This window comes from Felis catus, chromosome B1 (assembly GCF_018350175.1).
Source record: "Felis catus isolate Fca126 chromosome B1, F.catus_Fca126_mat1.0, whole genome shotgun sequence".
NCBI classification, from domain to species: domain Eukaryota; kingdom Metazoa; phylum Chordata; class Mammalia; order Carnivora; family Felidae; genus Felis; species Felis catus.
In genome coordinates, this window is record NC_058371.1 from 162362265 (window position 1) to 162380416 (window position 18152).

The 18152-nt window shown below is 48.1% G+C and overlaps 1 protein-coding gene across 5 annotated transcripts in view; it reads left to right on the top strand.

The window, feature by feature from the left end:
• The window catches only part of LNX1 (ligand of numb-protein X 1), a 184067-nt gene that overhangs the window by 79773 nt on the left and 86142 nt on the right, over window positions 1–18152 (top strand). The window contains exon 1 of one of the 5 annotated variants that reach the window (XM_011281883.4): window positions 7333–7940. The exons of 3 other annotated variants lie outside the window; for them this stretch is intronic. In XM_011281883.4, the coding sequence (XP_011280185.1) occupies window positions 7849–7940 (92 nt within the window). In that variant the 5' untranslated portion in view covers window positions 7333–7848. Of the gene's footprint in view, window positions 1–7332; window positions 7941–12794; window positions 13003–18152 lie in introns of those variants that run through there. One more of the 5 variants, XM_045056363.1, reaches the window with a different exon arrangement.

The window sequence follows — 18152 nt, forward strand, 5'->3', positions numbered from 1 at the left end:
TTTTGTACGAGGAAATTTGGAAGCTGGTGTTTATCTTGGTTCCTTGGTCATGACGAGGGCAAGAGGTAGGTGCCGGTGTTTTTTCGAAAGGTCACATACTTGAGGTTGTGAATCTGAGTGTTTTTCAGGACAGGCAGATTCTCTAACATAGAAGTTTGCATCGAGGGGGGCGCCTGGGTGGCTCAGTCGGTTAAGTGTTTGACTTCAGCTCAGATCATGATCTCGCGGTTTGTGAGTTCAAGCCCCATGTCGGGCTCTGTGCTGACAGCTCAGAGCCTGGAGCCCGCTTCGGATTCTGTGTCTCCCTCTCTCTCTGCCCCTCCCTGCTCCCACTCTCTCTCTCTCTCAAAAATAAATAAACATTAAAAAAAAAAAAAAGTTTGCATCCAGGGCAATGGCCTGGGTGTGATGCTTAGCACTTGGTTTCCATGCTAATTATGTCAGCGAACTCACTTTTCTTCCCAACACGTTGAGTGAAAGACATCTAACTCGGGTTTGCGGGTTGCCTCTGACCCTCTGTTGTTGCCATCTATTGTTGTTGCCTCTGTGGTTGGCATCTGAACTAGGGTGCCCTTCTCATTGCCCAGAAGGAGGTGTGGCCAGAGGAGAAGAGGGTGAGGGGGTCTATTTGTGACCTTTGCTGGAAGTTTGACCCGGGGAGGACAGGCCCTGTCTGGAGGGAAGGGGTCTGGGGTAGGTCAAAGTGAGGCAGATGCTCACAGATGCTGGCACAGAGCCAGGGGCCAAGGCTGGGGCCATACTCGCTGAGGGAGGTGAGAAGCGGTGGAGAAAAGGGAGAGCTCCCTGTACACATCACATTCCTATGCTCCCGACATTTGCACTCCCTACCTTTGTGTTTGAGAGCTATATGAGTTTCCTATCGTGGCTGTAACAAGTGATCACCAACCCAGGGGCTTCAAGCCACGCGAATGTCTTATCTTAAGGTTCTGAGAGCCAGAAGTCCAGTGAGAGGTGCATCGGACTGACATCAGGTCAGAGAAGGCCAATTCTCTCTGGTTCTAGGAGAGAATCCCCTCCCTTGCCTTGCCTAGCTTCTGGAGGTTGCCTGCCTTCCCTGACCTGTGGCCTCATTCCCTACCTTCAAAGCCAGCAGTGTGGAATCTTCCAGTCTCTCTGCCTGCCTGTCTCTGCCTTTTGTCTCTTTCTCTCTCTCTCTCCGTGTCTCTTTCTTTCTGTCGATCTCTTTGTCTCTCTCTCTCTCTGTCTCTCCCTTTCTCTCTCACCCCTCTCCCTCTTTCTTTCTTTCTTTCTTTCTTTCGTTCGTTCGTTCGTTCTTTCGTTCTTTTTCTTCTTTCTTTCTTTCTTTCTTTCTTTCTTTCTTTCTTTCTTTCTTTCTTTCTCCCTTTCCCTCTCTCTCCCTCTTTCTTGCTTGCTTGCTTTCTGCCTCTCTCTCTCTCTCTCTCTCCCCATCTCCTCTTTCTGTCTGTCTGTCTGCCTCTCGCTCCTCTGCTTCCATCATCACATCTCCCTCTGTGGCTTTGGCCTTCCTGCCTCCCTCTTCCAAGGACACTTGGCGACTACATTGGGCCCAGTTGGATAATCTACAATCATTTCTTCACCTGAAGATCCTTAAGTTAGTCAAATCTACAAAGTCCCTTTTGCATGTTAAGGTAACATGTCCCCGGGTTCTGAGGATTGGGAGACGGCCGTCTGTGGGGAGAGGCCTTGTTCTGCCCCCCACGGGGGCTCCACAGGGGAGGGGTAAGAGAGTGGAGAGAGAAGGAAGGAAATGGAGGTGGTCTCTGGAAGGAACATGAACACACAGCAGCTCTTCCTCCCTCCTCATCAAGAACTGGTTTGGGGCCAAGAGTACCCCCAAAACTCAGGGTGAGATGGCGTACGGATGGGAGGGTGAGTTCACAACGGAAGTGGGGCAGCAGAAGGGCTGGGAAGGGGCAGTTGGGTCCTACGGGGCCTCCGGGAGCCCCTCAGCTGCCCAGACTGGGAATGGCCTTCACCTGCCCACACAGGCCGTGTGGCCCTCACACCACAAGAAGCCCAGGAAAAGGTCTGGACGAACCCTAAGCCGATAATGCTATGCAGGTTGGAAAACAGCAGGAGGAAAGAACGCAAAACTAATTGAAATCACCTCTTCACACGGAGGCCTCAGAGTTTTTCACAGGCAGCCATCTGCAGCTCCCTGGGGAGAGGAAAACTCCCATGTGAGGGAGGTGAGGGCCTCAACACCCCTTCTTGATCTTCCCCCACACGTCGGCTCCCTAAGTAGGTTGAAACCAACGTTTCCAAAAATATGTTGTATATATTAGTCATCAAATGCTTTATATACACTTCCGCCCCTCCCGCCCTCTGGCCGTCTGATTGGCAAGGATTCGAAACTTGGAGCTAATCCAGGACTTGACTCTGGAGCCCTGTTAGGCGTTGGGCCAGCAACTGGGCTAGTGGACTATCTCTTCCTCTCCTCAGAAGGGATATTAAGATTAAGTCATTACTACTCTGGAGTCCTCCCCCACCTTTTTAAAATTTTTTTAATGTTTATTTATTTTTGAGAGAGACAGAGTGCAAGCTGGGGAGGGGCAGAGAGAGAGGGAGACACAGAATCGGAAGCAGGCTCCAGGCTCTGAGCTGGCAGCACAGAGTCCCACGCGGGGCTCAAACTCACGAACCGTGAGATCATGACCTGCGCCGCAATGGGACGCTTAACCTGCTGAGCCACCCAGGCGCCCCTGGAGTCCCTTTAATTGGGAAAAACCAAGAGGTGACCAGGAAGCAAATGTTTTCCTTATATTCCCATAGGAGACCTCTAGGTTGGTGGCTGTAGCTGCTTCACACATTGGTCCTAGAAGATAGCTTTGTTTATCAACTTTGCATCTCAATTTCAAGATTTCACATGCAATGAGTTTTAAAAAATATTATTTGGCCTGTGGCGTTGTAATGAATATGAACGAGGCAGGCTCAGATCCTACCTTGTACGGAGAACTATAAATCCGGTTAAGGATTGCCGTATGACAGATGTGGACCCACACATTCCCTTCCAGCGGGTCCCAGTATGCTAACAGTCCCAGGCTTCATGGGCGAATCCAGACTTAGGTTTCTCTACCTACAAAATGGGCATTTATTTCGATTAGCTCCTTGAACACAAAGCTCTTCAGAAATGAGTCACGTTTAGAATGTCACCATTGTCCCTCCAGAAAAGAAGATATGGTAGAGAAATACTTCCAAATACTTCCCCTCCCACCCCGCCCCCCTCCCCCCCACCCGAGCTGAGGTCTCTGTTCATGACCTGTCCAGAGGACCACTAATAATAGCAGGTGACCTGAGTCAGGAATGCAGGCAGGCAGCATCATGTCTTTAAACAAACGCTGCCTGTTTTCTCCAAAATTCGTGTCCTTTGTAAACATTATTATCCAGCCGCTTCAGACCCCGAGTTGAATGTAAACCCTTAAGTAAAACATTTAGGATTGACTGTGGTGGTACACGGTTGCCTGCACCAGTAACTCCTTGGACAGCTGTTCATTACTTCAGACGAGAGGGTTCTTCCATGAGAGTAAGCCCGAACCTGTGAGCTAATGTCTGGAATCTTCCGGGCTAATTCCGTTGACCTCTGTCCTCTTAGACGCTTGCAGACTCCCCTCGCATGGGTCTGCTGCAAAGAATTCCCCCGCGGGTGATACAGGCTTATGTTGAGTCAAGAGACAGCCTTCCTAACCAAGGACATTGACAGTGGATGTGGTAGACGTGGTGCAGGAGCCAGTCCACTGCGTCTCTCTTGACCTGGATCAGTGACGGGGTGTGTGGGAATATAGCTGTTACTTCCTTGATGCTCCGTGGGTGTTGTCTTAGGCTCCAGACCACATCTTCCTTGTGTAATAATATCGTCATCTGCATGCATCATATTTATCAACGATCCACTGTAGGACAGGCCCGGAATGAGAGAAAAATCTATCCACACCGTGATTTCTGCCTCTGAGGAAATGACCCTTTAAGAGTAGAGAGGTCGAAACCACACACACACACACACACACACACACACACACACGCACACACGCACACATATTGAATTGTTTCATGGGATAAGTGCCTCTGGCCTTTAGCTTCCTTCTTATGGAAGATAATAACAATGGGAGATAAGAAAGCTGACCCTACTGGCAGGAACCAAGAGATCACTGTTCCATGTTTTGAAAACAGCCCTGCAGGAAAATGCATATTTGGCCCAAGACTCACCTGACTGAAGGCTCCCTGGGTTTGTTGTTGTTGCTTTTGTTGTCGTTTTTAATTAAATTTGCACTCAGAGTCCTGGAGTTTCTTCTCCAAAGACCGACCCTGCAGGTTCTTTTGACCTTTCCTCCTCTCAGGTGGCTCTTCCCTGTAGTTCGCCCGTGGAGCATGCGCAGAGTGACTGTCTGTAGTGTCCAGAAGATGGTGCTGCTGGAGGGAAGGCCTAGGGGAGTCTTACCCTACGGAAAGATGGGGAGGTTACGAGTCTCGCTGGTCATGTCAGCCAGGCTGGACCTAGTCACCATAACTGTTTTGACATCCATTCTTCAAGGGACATTCCAGTCTTGAACCCAACTGTTGCCTGGCTCCTACCTGGCTGAGAGCTGCTCTCTTCACTCTCCCGGGCATGGAAGAAATGAGGCAATCGTCCTGCATTGCTCCCTGAGGGACCCATTGCTTTTCCATTATGCTCCAAGCAATCTGCTACAGAAACAACATTCTCCTGGGCGCTCGTGCCCAGAAATCTTCTTTACATATTTCCTTTATTCCTGGACATTTGTTATCTCTCTGTACAAACGCTTGACCCCTCCCGTGGCTCTTGGCACGTTTGAAGTCCTGAGGTCCTTTTGGTTTGTTTTGCTGCTTTGCCTCTGATCAAGAAAGGTTGGTCCCAAAGTTGACTCTGTAACCATGTTGAATTTTATGTCATTCAGTATTTATTGAGCATCTATTGTGTTCTAGGCACTATGGTGAGGCTATAATAGAGAACAAGACCAGTAGACTTCTGCCTTCAAGAAGTTCCTGGTTTAGTGAAGAGAAAAGAGACAAGAAAACAGGAGCTAAGGGGTGATATCTGAGATGACATTTAAGGATAACTTAGCTGGGCAAAGGGGACAAGGATTAGGGTGAGGGGATATTTACTGGCAAGGTAGCTACAGAACATGGCCATTTGAAGGTGAGATTTCATCTGCGGGGGGTTGTATTAGGATTGTAGCTGATGGCAGGTATCAGAAAATTGAAGTCACATTGGTTTCACTTTGTAAAAGTTTTATTTTTCTTATATAACAGAAAGTATGGGTGTAGGAAGTCCATGATTTGTATGATGTTATCATGATGCCATCGATAATCCAGGCTCTTTCGGCTTTGTGGATTAGCTTTCAGCCTCAACTTGTCACCTCTTGGTTCCCAAACGGCTGCCCAATCGCCAACATCACATCCAAGTTCCAGGCAGAAATAACCAGCTAGGAAGAACCAGGCAGGGAGGGCAAATTGACAATATGCATAGTGAGACTTTTCCTTTAAAAAGCTTTCTGGGATGCCTCACCCAGTAATTTCTGCTTATGCCTCATTAGCCAGTATTGCGTTGTATGGCCACCCATCTGTGAGACAGGCTAAAGTGCATTACGACCGTGAGCTAAATGTAGGCTCCGTGAAAAGGAAGAAGAGAAGGTGAGATACTGGATAGGCAACCAGCAGTTTTTGCAGTAGTGACATAGACAACCACAGAAAATAATTCCTTTGTTTTTATATTGCATTCCTTTCCATTAATGGATTTTATTCTCTTGAAATGCGAGGAGGTAAAAGGGCAGACATCCTTCTTTTGTCATAGAGACTTGGAGGAACAATCTGACATGTCCAAGGTTATCAGAAACACAATCTTGCACACTATGAAACCCACAGCATTTATTATTTTCCAGGCTGTTCAGGAGCTGTGATCTATACAGCAGATCCCGGACACTCCAGAAAAGCATGTCCCAGGACTCTGTGAAACTCCATATTCAGGAACAGACCGTAACATTTCATGCCCCTAATAGTGCAGAAGGGAAGAAAGGACGAGAAGAACAAAGCCTCTGGGAGGTGGGCGCTGAGCTGCCAGCAAGGCTCATTCACTGCTATTAGTGGTTATTAATAGCAATTTTTATAACAATAGCTAACGCTCATTGAGCCCTTTGTTCTTTATAGGCATTATCTCATTCCACCTTCATAACAGCACTATGAGTTAAGCACTCTTGTTATTGTCTTTCTTTTACAGAGGAAGATACAGCGGTTCAGAGAGGTTGAACAACATGCCCAGTGTCACACAGCCATCATGTGGCAGAGCTAGGGTTCAAAGTCATCTGTTTGACTCCAGGAACTAAATGCCAAACCTAACTTCCGTTTTACTGCTATTTCATGGTACTTCCTTCTCACCAGCCCTGACTCACTCTTGCATACCAGACTGACAGGGAATGGAATTCAAATTAGAGTCTCAACAAAACTATAAATTAATACAGGTCCGGCTTTACCGAGATTGCTTATCTCTGATCTCAACTGTAGCCGTTAAACCTGTACATTCGAAGGATCTACTATATGTAAACCCTTTCAGTCCTGCCTCAGGTAAATGCACCTTCTCTGAGGGCAAACCCCCCGCTTACTACATAGCTCATTGCACTTGGTCTCATTCCGCAGACTTTTCCCTGGTCTCTTTCCCGTCGAGCCTAGTTTGCTGTAATTGCTTGGTTGCATTAGTGGAACAATCCTTTTAAGCCGTTTCTGTTAAGATTTAGGCCTTGGGTTGCAAGGTCCACATGGATTTTAGACTTCTTGAAGATGGGGTAGCAGGAGAGGAGTCCCGGGGGCTTCTGGTACATCACGGGGGTTAGGCATGCTAGAAGTCCTGTTAAGACTGATAGCAAAGGCTGGAATCACAGATCTTAAAGCTAGAAGCAATCGTGTCCCGCGCCTGCTGGACCCAGCAGGTAAGGCATGAATAGAGCTCCATTTCAGAGATGACATAGCTGAGGCTCGGGAGGTTCAATGAAATGCCCAGGGTCCTACAACTAGCCTCAGAGCTTAGTTCAGCCACTCAGGGGAGGAGGAGGAATGGAGTGACTTCTTTCGTGGCGGAACAGGAATTTGTGCATCATTTGGACAGAATCTTACGTCTGTCTATCAAGGCTCTTTATTCTCAAAGAGAACGACGCCGTCTATTCTTGTAAAGGGCCAGTTGTCCAAATTAGTGGAGAAGCCATCACTTTGCTCACATCTGCCGGCGTAGTCAGGACAGGGATAGGTAAAATATCTGCCTATTCTAAATATGCATCGAGACGTGGAGTTGGTTCATAATTAACCCTCGTCTGTCTCAATGTCTGAAGACTCACTTGGAGCTCAGATCCCCAGGCTGTGTTCCAAGGATGCTGATTTCTTACAGTGTCTTCCTCTAGCAGACTGTGGGACAGCTTTTGATGATTTGCGCATCCACACCGCGGGGTCTGACTGTGCCATGCTCCTGCCCTCTTCCAACACAGTTCAGCTTCCAGCCCATCTGCTCCCAGCCGGTGATGTAAACGTACCAGCTGCTTCCCAAGAACCAGTCGGCATCCTGCAGGAGGGGCAGGTCCCTTTCCCGGGCATCAGCCTGCTTGCTCTCAGCCCGAGCCCTCTTGCCAACCATGGTGGGTCCCTCCGGTCTCCTATCTCCCCATCCGAGAAGCAGAGGGCACGATCCTCTTACGAGCCCATGATTTATCAGCGTGGCTCCATCTAAGGGCTCCAAATCAGGTGCCATTGTGGGGATATGGCAAGGTTTGTTTAAGGGAACTGAGCCGGGCTGGGCCCCTGCAGCGGACAGAGAGAAGGTGGCCAGGAAGAAAGCAGCACCCTGCTCGGAAAATGAAGGCGCTTCTGCTGCTGGTCCTGCCGTGGCTCAGCCCCGCCAACTACATTGATAATGTGGGCAATCTGCACTTCCTGTACTCAGAACTGTGAGTCCCTCTATAACGCTGCCTGCCTGTGTCTGTGTGTTGGGGCTGTTGGGGGTGGAACCGGAGTCAGTTCCCTGGCTGGGGTGTCTGCTTAGAGGAGTCAGCCCCACACGAGCTAGATGCACTTGGACAAAGCACCCTGCCAGCAGTCTGAAGCTGCATGCTTAGGTCTGTGACTTAACAGAAAAACACCATCTTCCTGATGCAATGCTTTCCCAGCAAGGCATATTTTTCCTGCTTCTATGCCAACCCTGCCCCTTTTTTTTTTTTTTTTTTTTTTTTTTGGTACTCTACTTTTTCTCGATAGATGTGTCTTCTCTTCCTTCCGTAAATAGAACCAAAGAGCAATTACGAACCGAGCTTGCAGGCAGAAATCTGCAGCCTGTCAGGCATTTCTAATTGGGAGAAGACAACTCCCTCTATTCAGACCATCAGCCTTCATACCTGCAAACACAGATAGCATCAGTACAGCAGACAGATAACCCTGAATGGAAAAAATATGCACCCATCCTGTTTTTGGTTTTGACCATTTTCAAACGTATGGGCCAGCAGAAAGAACTGTGCAGCCAGCTCCCATAACTCCATCACCTCGGTCTCGTGATTACTATTTTGCCACATTTGCTTCACTTCGTGTATTTTTGTTGTTGTTGAAGTGGTCTGGCGTAGACTGCGGTCATGACTTTTCGCCACCAAATACTTCACTGTGCGTCTCTGAAAAACAGACATTTTCCTATATGACCCATGTCCATTTTGTAAGAGGAGATCATTCATGCATCCAAACTCTCCAGTGACAATTTTCTGGCTCCTCTTGTTAGTAAGCTTTAAAAGAGTATTGCAGGTGGGGTGCCTGGGTGGCTCAGTTGGTTAAGCGTCCGACTTCGGCTCAGGTCATGATCTCACGGTTCGTGGGTTCGAGCCCCACGTCGGGCTCTGTGCTGACGGCTCGGAGCCCGGAGCCTGCTTCGGATTCTGTGTCTCCCTCTCTCTCTCTCTGACCCTCCCCTGCTCATGCTCTGTCTCTCTCTCTCTCTCAAAAATAAATAAACATCAAAAAAAAAAAAAAACCCAAGAGTATTGCAGGTGAATGTGAACAGCCTCTAGCAAACATATAAAAAGTGCTGTGGTGTGTGCTTCAGTGTTTGGAGCATTTACAAAAATGTATTCTTCTGGGGGCACCTGGGTGGCTTAGTCGGTTGAGCGTCTGACTTGGGCTCAGGTCATGATCTTGCGGTTCGTGAGTTCAAGCCCCACGTTGGGCTCTCTGCTGTCAGTGAAGAGCCTGCTTTAAGTCCTTTGTCTCCCTCTCTCTCTGCCCCACCCCCGCTTGTGCTCTCTCTCTCTCTCTCTCTCAAAAAAAAAAAAAAAAAAAAAAAAAAAGAGGGGCACCTGGGTGGGTCAGTCAGTTAAACATCCGACTTCGCCTCAGGTCATGATCTCATGGTTCATGGGTTTGATCCCAGCATCAGGCTCTGGGCTGACAGCTTGGAGCCTGGAGCCTGCTTCAGATTCTGTCTACCTCTCTCCCTGCTCTGCCCCAGCTTGCTTGTTCTCTCTCTCTCTCTCTCTCTTTCTGTCAAAAATAAATAAACATTAAAAAAAATTAAAACAAACCAAAAAAAGAATTCATAGAGCCCAGACTAGCAAAGCTCAGCTAGTCATATTTGGGTAGAAGTAACCTCGCCCCCCGAATGTTTACGGTAATAATCAGGGTCTGTTTTATAATTAGCCAGACTAACCAATTTGTATAGCATAGCAGATACTCAACAAATTCTTAATAGAGGAGAGAACAAATGACCTAGGTCCTTGGAGGCGGATGATGCATCCTGAGGACCCTGCATTTCAGGGTTAGCTGGGCCCATCCTTTTGGAATGTAAGCCCTGTCCTCCTTAGATGTGAAGGTTCAGTGGGGAAATATCAGGCTTAAGCCTGCATGGTGAGCATCTCTGGGGTAATAATGGCAGGTGGACGTTTTCTAGAAAAATATGCAACGGCGGGGCTACTTGGGATTGTGGCAAGTCTCCTCCCTGGATGGTGTCTCTGAAATCCAGTGCCCAAGCGCTCCTCCCCACCCTCGCCGCCCCCACCTGCTATCCTTGTTGGTTACTGTGTTCATTTCCTGGGGCTGTTGGGACAGTGACCGCAGATTTGTAAGTTAAGACAAGAGAGGTCTATTCTCTCACAGTTCTGGAGGCCAGAGGCTTGAAATCAAGGTGTCGACAGGACCACACGCCCTATGAAGGCTGTAAGGGAGAATCCTCCTTTGCCCCTTCCGGGTCCTGGTGACCCCTTTCTTGGCTTGTGGCCTCATAACTCCAATCTCGGCTTTGTCTTCAAGTGACCTTCCATGTGTGTCCTTTCCAATTCCCTGTCTTTCCCTCCTCTTACAAGGACGCTTCTTATTGGATTTAGGGCCCACCTGCATAATCCAGGATGATCTCATCTCGAGATCTTTAACTGATCTTTTTCTAAATAAGGTGAATGTTCACAGGTTCCAGGTGCACATCAGTGAGGGACCACCACTCAACCCCACTGCAGGTGCTCCTGAGGAGGCTTTCGACCAAGTTACTTTCAGTTTTGCAGCCTAATTAAAGGAAGGCTCTTCCTCCTGGCTTATCAGTTTTCTTTCCTACCAGTACGTGCATCAAGGTAACTTTTCCGTTGAATAACTGGACACAAGTTCTGCAACGTGAAGCAATCGAGGAAGCCTAATGCCAGGAAATTGCCAAGACAGTGTTCCCAGACTAATTTGCCAGAACTTTCTAGAAGTTTCCAGTCGCTGGGGATGATGCTTTATGAGAGAATTCTATGTAGCTATTAGCTGGCACTAGTGTGATAATGAACTAATCGGGAAATTAGTGACACATTTCAGGTGCTGTGGCAGTGCTTTGAGCAATACAGGTGGTAAGAAATGAGGCGTGGTACCCACCCTCAAGGAGCTGACAATTCAGTTGAGATGATGAAATTTATACACATAAGAAATATATTTTTTTTAATTTTTTTACGTTTATTTATTTTTGAGACAGAGAGAGACAGAGCATGAACGGGGGAGGGTCAGAGAGAGGGAGACACAGAATCTGAAACAGGCTCCAGGCTCTGAGCTGTCAGCACAGAGCCCGACGCGGGGCTCGAACTCACGGACCGCGAGATCGTGACCTGAGCCGAAGTCAGCCACTTAACCGACTGAGCCACCCAGGCGCCCCCACGTAAGAAATATTAACAATGATCCAAGGCAACAGGGGCTATGTCATTAAAAAGTAAGGTAGGGAGTAAGTTGAGAGGAGGTGGAGGTCGCCCATTTCCGTGAAATTGGTCAGGAAATACAACTGGGGGAGTTGGGGTTTGAGCTGGATTTTCGAAGTAGTTAGGGAAGGATTAAGCAGCAACATGGATGGAAAGAGAAAGCATTTCGGGCAGAGCAAATGGCACTGCAGAAAGGTTGTGAAGTGGCCGTGGTTGTCACCAATAAATAGGACTCCTGGGCCCCTTCACTGTTCGTGGAAGGTGGGGGGCATGGGGTGGTGGCTGTGTGTTCTTGAGGTGAAAAGGCGCTTCTCTCACTACCACAGGCCGCTGGGATCTTGAAGGCAGGCCGTGCTGGGTGGATTCACTGGAAAGCACTGGGAAGCCAGGCTTCCTCCTGCTACCCTTGTCTGGGCTTTGGTGTCCTGGCCTTGGGTGAGCTTGACCTGTGTTCCCGCACTTCCAGCTGCAGAGGCCCTCCCGGATTGGCCAGGGCTCTCCCAGTCTGAGTCCTGCTCCCTCAGAACCCAGCTGGAAACTTGGATCTAATCCAGTAAACAGTGTCAATTACAGCATGTGGCCCTGAGGGTCGCAAACTCAAATGCCTACAGGAACCAGGCAGGAGTTATGTAAACATGTGACTCACTCATGTATAAGACAGAAGGAAGGGGTGAGACCTCTGATCAACTGCAGTGTGTGTGTGTGTGTGTGTGTGTGTGTGTGTGTGTGTGTGTATAATTTGAATGGTTTTAGACACTATAATAAAATATATATTATTATACACATGTACATAATATAGCATATATCATAGTATATGTTTTTACTATATTATATACAATATGTATTATATACGTATAATGTCTAAAAGTATTCTACTTCAATTTAAAACAAAATAAAACAAAAACACTTGGTCGAGCCCAGCAGGTCACTTCTGCCTGCCCAGTTTGGCCTTGAAGTCAACAGTTTATGACCCTGAGCAGCTCCATCTTTAAACATGTCCATGGTCACCTATTGGCTTGACCCAGAGGACAGCGAATTCCACAGAAGAAGCCCCAAACCAGGGCATGTGATGTGGAATCCCAGTCCACAGGTCAGGGCAGGGCATGTAGGACGGTTCTCAGGGCCTGCAGAGGGCACAGCATGACATTGAAGGGCATACACGGGCACTGCAAAACACACTCCTGGCAAACTGCACCGCCTTCCTGCAGCAAAAACATCCACTTTGGGGCTTGCAGGCCAAAGAGCATCTTAAATCCCTCCCAGCTGGGCATTCCGGGCGCTCAAGTGAAGATTGTCGCCCTTAGTCTTGGGCGGCACTCATTTGGCCCTTGGTCCAGCTCTTCAAGTTCCCCTTCCCCAAGAGCCCTCACCTTCACACTTCCGCCAACTCTCTGAATTGCCTAGACCCCGAAGCGAATGTAGGAAATAGACTCTAACCCTCAGGCATGAGCATCGATACGGCCTTCTCACCTTTCCGGGCCTAAGTGCAGCCCCGCACGTGGGGAGACGTAGGTGAAGTCTTAAGAGCACCGTCAGTTCTGAGGACGGCTCACGTGAGAGCCGAGGGCTGTTTTTTTAAAAATGCATGGGCTCTAAAACCTGCAAAAACAAAAACATTTGGCAGGGGGCATCTGTTTCCATTCTTACGCTCCCCAGGTGACCCTCTTCATGCTGAACACGCTCCTCAGGTGATCCTTGTGGCCGCTACAGTACACGCAAGCGCTCTTAGCTCCCTACCTTCCCCTGTGGAGAACCAGCCCTCCAATCTCCTCCGGCTCTGCTCCCTATCTCCGGCAGCTTTCCTGTGTGTCTCCTCTACCTGGTGAGTCCTCAAGAGGGAGAGCTTGAGAGGTGTTCATTTCTGCACGCTTCAGGCTTCCGTGAAGCTGAGTGACATGAATTTGGTTCTTATCCTGGCCAATTCCTAAATATGGCAAGGCCTGACGAAGGATGACCCTGGTTTGGCTTCCGTGGAAGGGAGTATCGACGCAAGACAGCCTCACCCCAGGTGTTGCACAAAGCGGAGCCGTGCTGGCGTAACAGAAATGGACACCCCTCTGGTCATTGGTCTCCCGTGGCTGCTGTAACATTTCTCTACATATTTCGTTTGGCAAGGATCCCAGGAAGAAACCTTAGGCTCCGGTGGGTGGTGAGATGTAGTTTATGACACATGCCCAACTCTCAAAAGCCGTTTACAGAAAACTGAAAAGCTGTGTTCATCTTCCCCCCACCTTTACAACTTGTAGCTCCTGTCACCCTCAGAAATACTTCCTACTGTCACGTCCTGGGGGTGGCGGGTGTGGTGTTCGTGTCCTTGGTGTTAAGTCTGGGTGCGTCTTGAGTCCTACTTTTCAAAGCAGGAAACTGCCCTCTGTTTTAGGGATGCGGTTACCAGTAAGGCAGGTAGGCATGGTCACTGCAGGCTAGTGCTGCTGCCATAGCGGTGTGACTTCTCAGGAAGTCAGGAAACGTTGGCACTCTTTTTAGCGCATGTAAGAGGATTTGGGGTGTGTAAGTGGCACATCTGTGAACGGTGTTTGTGCCAGCATCTGGAGGGTGAAACTCCACTCTGACCCATGATGGAGATAGCAGTTCTAAGCAGGAAAAGTTTATTCCCCCTGGGGTTCTGTGCTTGGGAAATTAAGGTGAGCGACTCTGATCTCGTAACTTGAACCATGTAGGGCTATGGACAGATGAGGTCTCCTGGAGAAACTGCCAGGAGCAGCAGGAGTTTTAAGGAGCCTTGTGTGCATCCTTCCTGGGCAGTGGGGTAGGGCCTGGCATTCAGAGACGGAGAACACCCACCAAATGTCTTAAGTCCAAGGACTCCAACCACCCACCACCTCCCTAGCAGAACTTTCTCAAGCCAACCTGTAAAACACACTCCTGGCAAACTGCACCGCCTTCCTGCAGCAAAAACATCCACCTTGGGGCTTGCAGGCCAAAGAGCATCTTAAATCCCTCCCAGCTGGGCATTCCGGGCACTCAAGTGAAGACCTTTCACCTTAATCTTGGGCGGCACTCATTTGGCCCTTGGTCCAGCTCCTCGAGTTCCCTTTCTCTAGGTCAAGGCTATGCAGAGGCCCCGGCCTTAGTAACTTCTCTTCTTCCTGCTGACTTCAGCTAGACATGGGCTGGGTATTGGGCCCTGAGCCGCAGAGCTGGGGAGAGCATCTTCTTCTAAAGGTGTGTACCACGTGGAGCTCTGCATGAGGCCCATCTATATGGTTGCAGTCAGAGTCTCTCCTGCAAGAGTGAGGAGGGAGGGGAGCACACGGGGATTACCTCAGCCCCCACTTCCTCTGCACTTGGCTGTGTTAACTACTCCCAACACTTTCCAAGTTTAAACCAACGGAGTGAGCTTTATGGATTTGCCAGTAAACACTTTCCAAGTTGAGTCTCCAAGTATTTGCTGGGTTTTCTTCAGAACGGAAAAGGGGAAAAAAAAATATTGCTGATCTCTGGATTTTTCTTGTCCTATGTTTTGAGAATCTGAAGTCAAGTTTGGATTAGACCTGGAAGGAAGGAGGTGGGGTTTACAGAGGAAATGGAGTGAGATCGAGAAGTCCTATTCCAAGGGAGAGGAACAACATCCAATCTGAGGGAGCAAAGCCAGGGCCCATTCGGGTTCAATGACTCTCCATGTCTTTCGAAGCATTACAGTTTAGCACATGTTTAATAGAACACTTTTCCTTAAATCTACAAGCGTGTGTATTTGGAAGGAAATTGAAGCTGCATGTTCCTGGTTCCTTTACACTTAACTCCTCAAAATGTTGCTTTGTAACTATTCTTTGATGTCCAGGTTTCACAGGGATCCTATCTAATGGTCTTATTTTGTTCTGAGAATCAGCAAATTCTCTTTTGCCAGCAGTAAAGCTACTCCAGTCCCAAACCATGCGCTCTCTGGTCTAAAATGCGAACCCCGGGAGTTTCAAGATCTCCCTCGAATGCTTGGCAAATTGTGCTTGCCTTTCTTTGGGTCACATGTCCGGTGCATGACCAGCAAAGTGAGGGTTTCTTTCACCTCAGGACTCCTTGATTGCTTCATGCTTGGTTGATTTTTACTTTCTTCATTTTAACTTCCAATGAAAACCTCAAAGCAAAAACAGAAAAGTATAACGAATCCCCATGTACCCTATTCCCCATCTTGAATAATAAGTCAAGGGTATCTTGTTTCACCTGTATCCTTGAGTTGTTTGGAAGCAAATCACAAACACCGTATTTGTAGACCTTTTGGTATTTCTCTCCAAAGGGTAAAGCATCTTAACCGTAACACTAATATCACACGAGAAACCATTAGTTTGTTCATTAATATCAAATATCCAGGAAGCTCAAATTTCCCCCACTTGTCTGTCTTTTCGTCTTACAGGCTGTTTGAATCATGAGCTAAATAAGGTCTACACATTGCAATTGGTTGCCCTGTCTCTTAATCCCCTGCCCCTTCCACCTCCATCAACGTAAAAAGGAGTTCTTGACATAAAATTTGAAGAAGATAGCTTTGGCAAACTCCTAGTACTAGGTAGTAGCTGGAAAAAGAGAAAAGGTAATTAATTTACTATCAGGTTGAAAGGAAATGTAAAGGCAAGATCCGAGGCAATCTTTCACCAAAATGAGTGGTTTTTTGATGATCTTGTCACCCAGAGCTTTGAGGTGAATTTAAATTTTTTTTTTTCAACGTTTATTTATTTTTGGGACAGAGAGAGACAGAGCATGAACGGGTGAGGGGAAGAGAGAGAGGGAGACACAGAATCGGAAACAGGCTCCAGGCTCCGAGCCATCAGCCCAGAGCCCGATGCGGGGCTCGAACTCACGGACCGCGAGATCGCGACCTGGCTGAAGTCGGACGCCTAACCGACTGCGCCACCCAGGCGCCCCTGAGGTGAATTTAAAGAGCATGGAGTATCTTCTCCCCAGGCCGACAATCTTACAACTTCTTGATCACAGACTTTTATCAATGAAGAAATGTGTCCATATGCCCATCTGATGTATAATTGTCTGCTTACCCCTGGATTACTGTATTCTACCCGTTAGAAACCCTAACACAAACACTGGTAAAGGATTTACTACATAAGAATTCTCTTAAATCCTCCCACATTCCTTATGGGTATCTGCACTTGGGAGACCACGGCAGAGTTACAGGCTCTCAGGCCTTGTTGGCATTAGAACACCACCCCTTCAAAGTAAACAGAGTAAATTGCCCGCTGCCAGTCTGTGGGATTGGCCTTGGAAGGAATAGGGCAGGAAATGGCCCGTTCTTGCAGGCCAATGAAAACTTGTGGGCCAAAGAACCAGACCTCTTTTCTTCGTCATCTTTCCTGTTCTGGGGCCGTCACTTCTTCGTGTGGCCTGTGTGGACTCGACTCTCCCAGCTTCCTCCACTCTCAACCATACCTGCTTTCATAAACCTCAAGAGCGGGGCTTGGGGCTGGGGCGGGGGGTGGCCAGGGTTGTGAAACCCGAAGAATTTAAGAGTTTGAGGAGTCTTCTTTTTAAGACACACGCATGAATTCATACTGGCTAGGTCTCCAGTCAAGTCCTGGGAAGGCTTCTGCATGCCTTGGGGTGTAATCATCAGTCTTACAGTAACCCCCCTCCCTGTATGAGCAATGACATCCAGTCTGTGTGCCCCCATTTCTGTTTCCATATAGAACCAACTCTGGGAATTCTGGTGCCCGCTTTCTTGTGTCTAACTCTTCCGTGTCCAGAGTTAAGAGTTTTGCAAATGCTCCATGGGCCAAGGAGGTACCTGTGGCCACTTCTCCATCCTCTTCTTCATTAGCCTCTCTACCTAGAGTAAGAGAAGGAGAAGGTGGGGCCCCAAGACAATGACTGAGTCCCTTCATCTTCCTGAGAACCATAGCCAAATGGGCCACCACTGGAAGGTCGGAGGTGAGAGAACTTGGGGACTAAAGGCAAGTGCTTTGGAGTCAGGCTGACTCAGGTTCCTATTCCGTCTCTTCCAGCTGGGCAACCTTGGGCAAATTACTTTAGCCTCTCTGAGCTTTCCTCATCTATAAATGGGGATAATAAACCCTACCTCACAGGTTGTAGTAAGTACCGAATGAGATTGTATAAAGCATGTAATGCAGTTCCTGGTACATGGCAAACCCTTGAATTATAGGTTTTATTAATAGTAGTTATAAGAGCATACTTTATCAATTCTAAAATAGTTAATATTCTGAGAGCAGGCTGCGTCTTCTCAATGGTGCCGTACAAAGATAACGGGCAGTGTTTTTCTTGGTAATCTGTCAAATAATGGTGCATCCTACAGTAGAGATGGAGTCTTTGATTTAATGAAATTTGATAGTAAAACCCCATCTACAGTGAGCACAGATGGGCTGAAATCAAGAAAATGGAATTGCTAAAACCACGCAGTCCCTTTTCTCTTCTCTCCCTCACTGGAGAGGCTGGTAGGTGACTTGGCTGAGCTGAGAAAGCATGTCCGGTGTCTCAGGGTGAAGCCTGGGAGAGGACTGAGCCATTTGTTGGTGGATGAGAGCCACTCCTCCTTTGGGCGGGTCCTTTACCGCACCCCCTTCTCTCTACTGTCTCCCACTCTTGTCCCTGGTGTCTCCCTCAGCCACTTAGCGCCCTTGCTTGTTACCTTGACGCCACAGCTCCTACTTCCTTCCTGTTTCCTATCCATCTTCCCCCTTCCCCACTGTGAAGAGGAAGGCCTAATCCAGCATGTTACTTGGTTGGTAGAGTCTGTGGTCCAGAACCATCCTTTTTTCAGGGCCAAAGGAGGCAACAGAGATGGTCTGGCCCAATCTTCCCATTTTTATGGAAGAAACTGAGGCACAGTAATTTACCTGAATGCCTTGGCCCTCTCGGTAATAAACTATGTAGACCTTGAACATGTCATGACACTTTTGGGGGGAAATGGTAACTCGCTTATTTTCATGTAGCCTCAGGAAACAATAAAGCTAGATCTAATTAACATTTTAAACTAACTGCTTTGGGCAAAGCAAT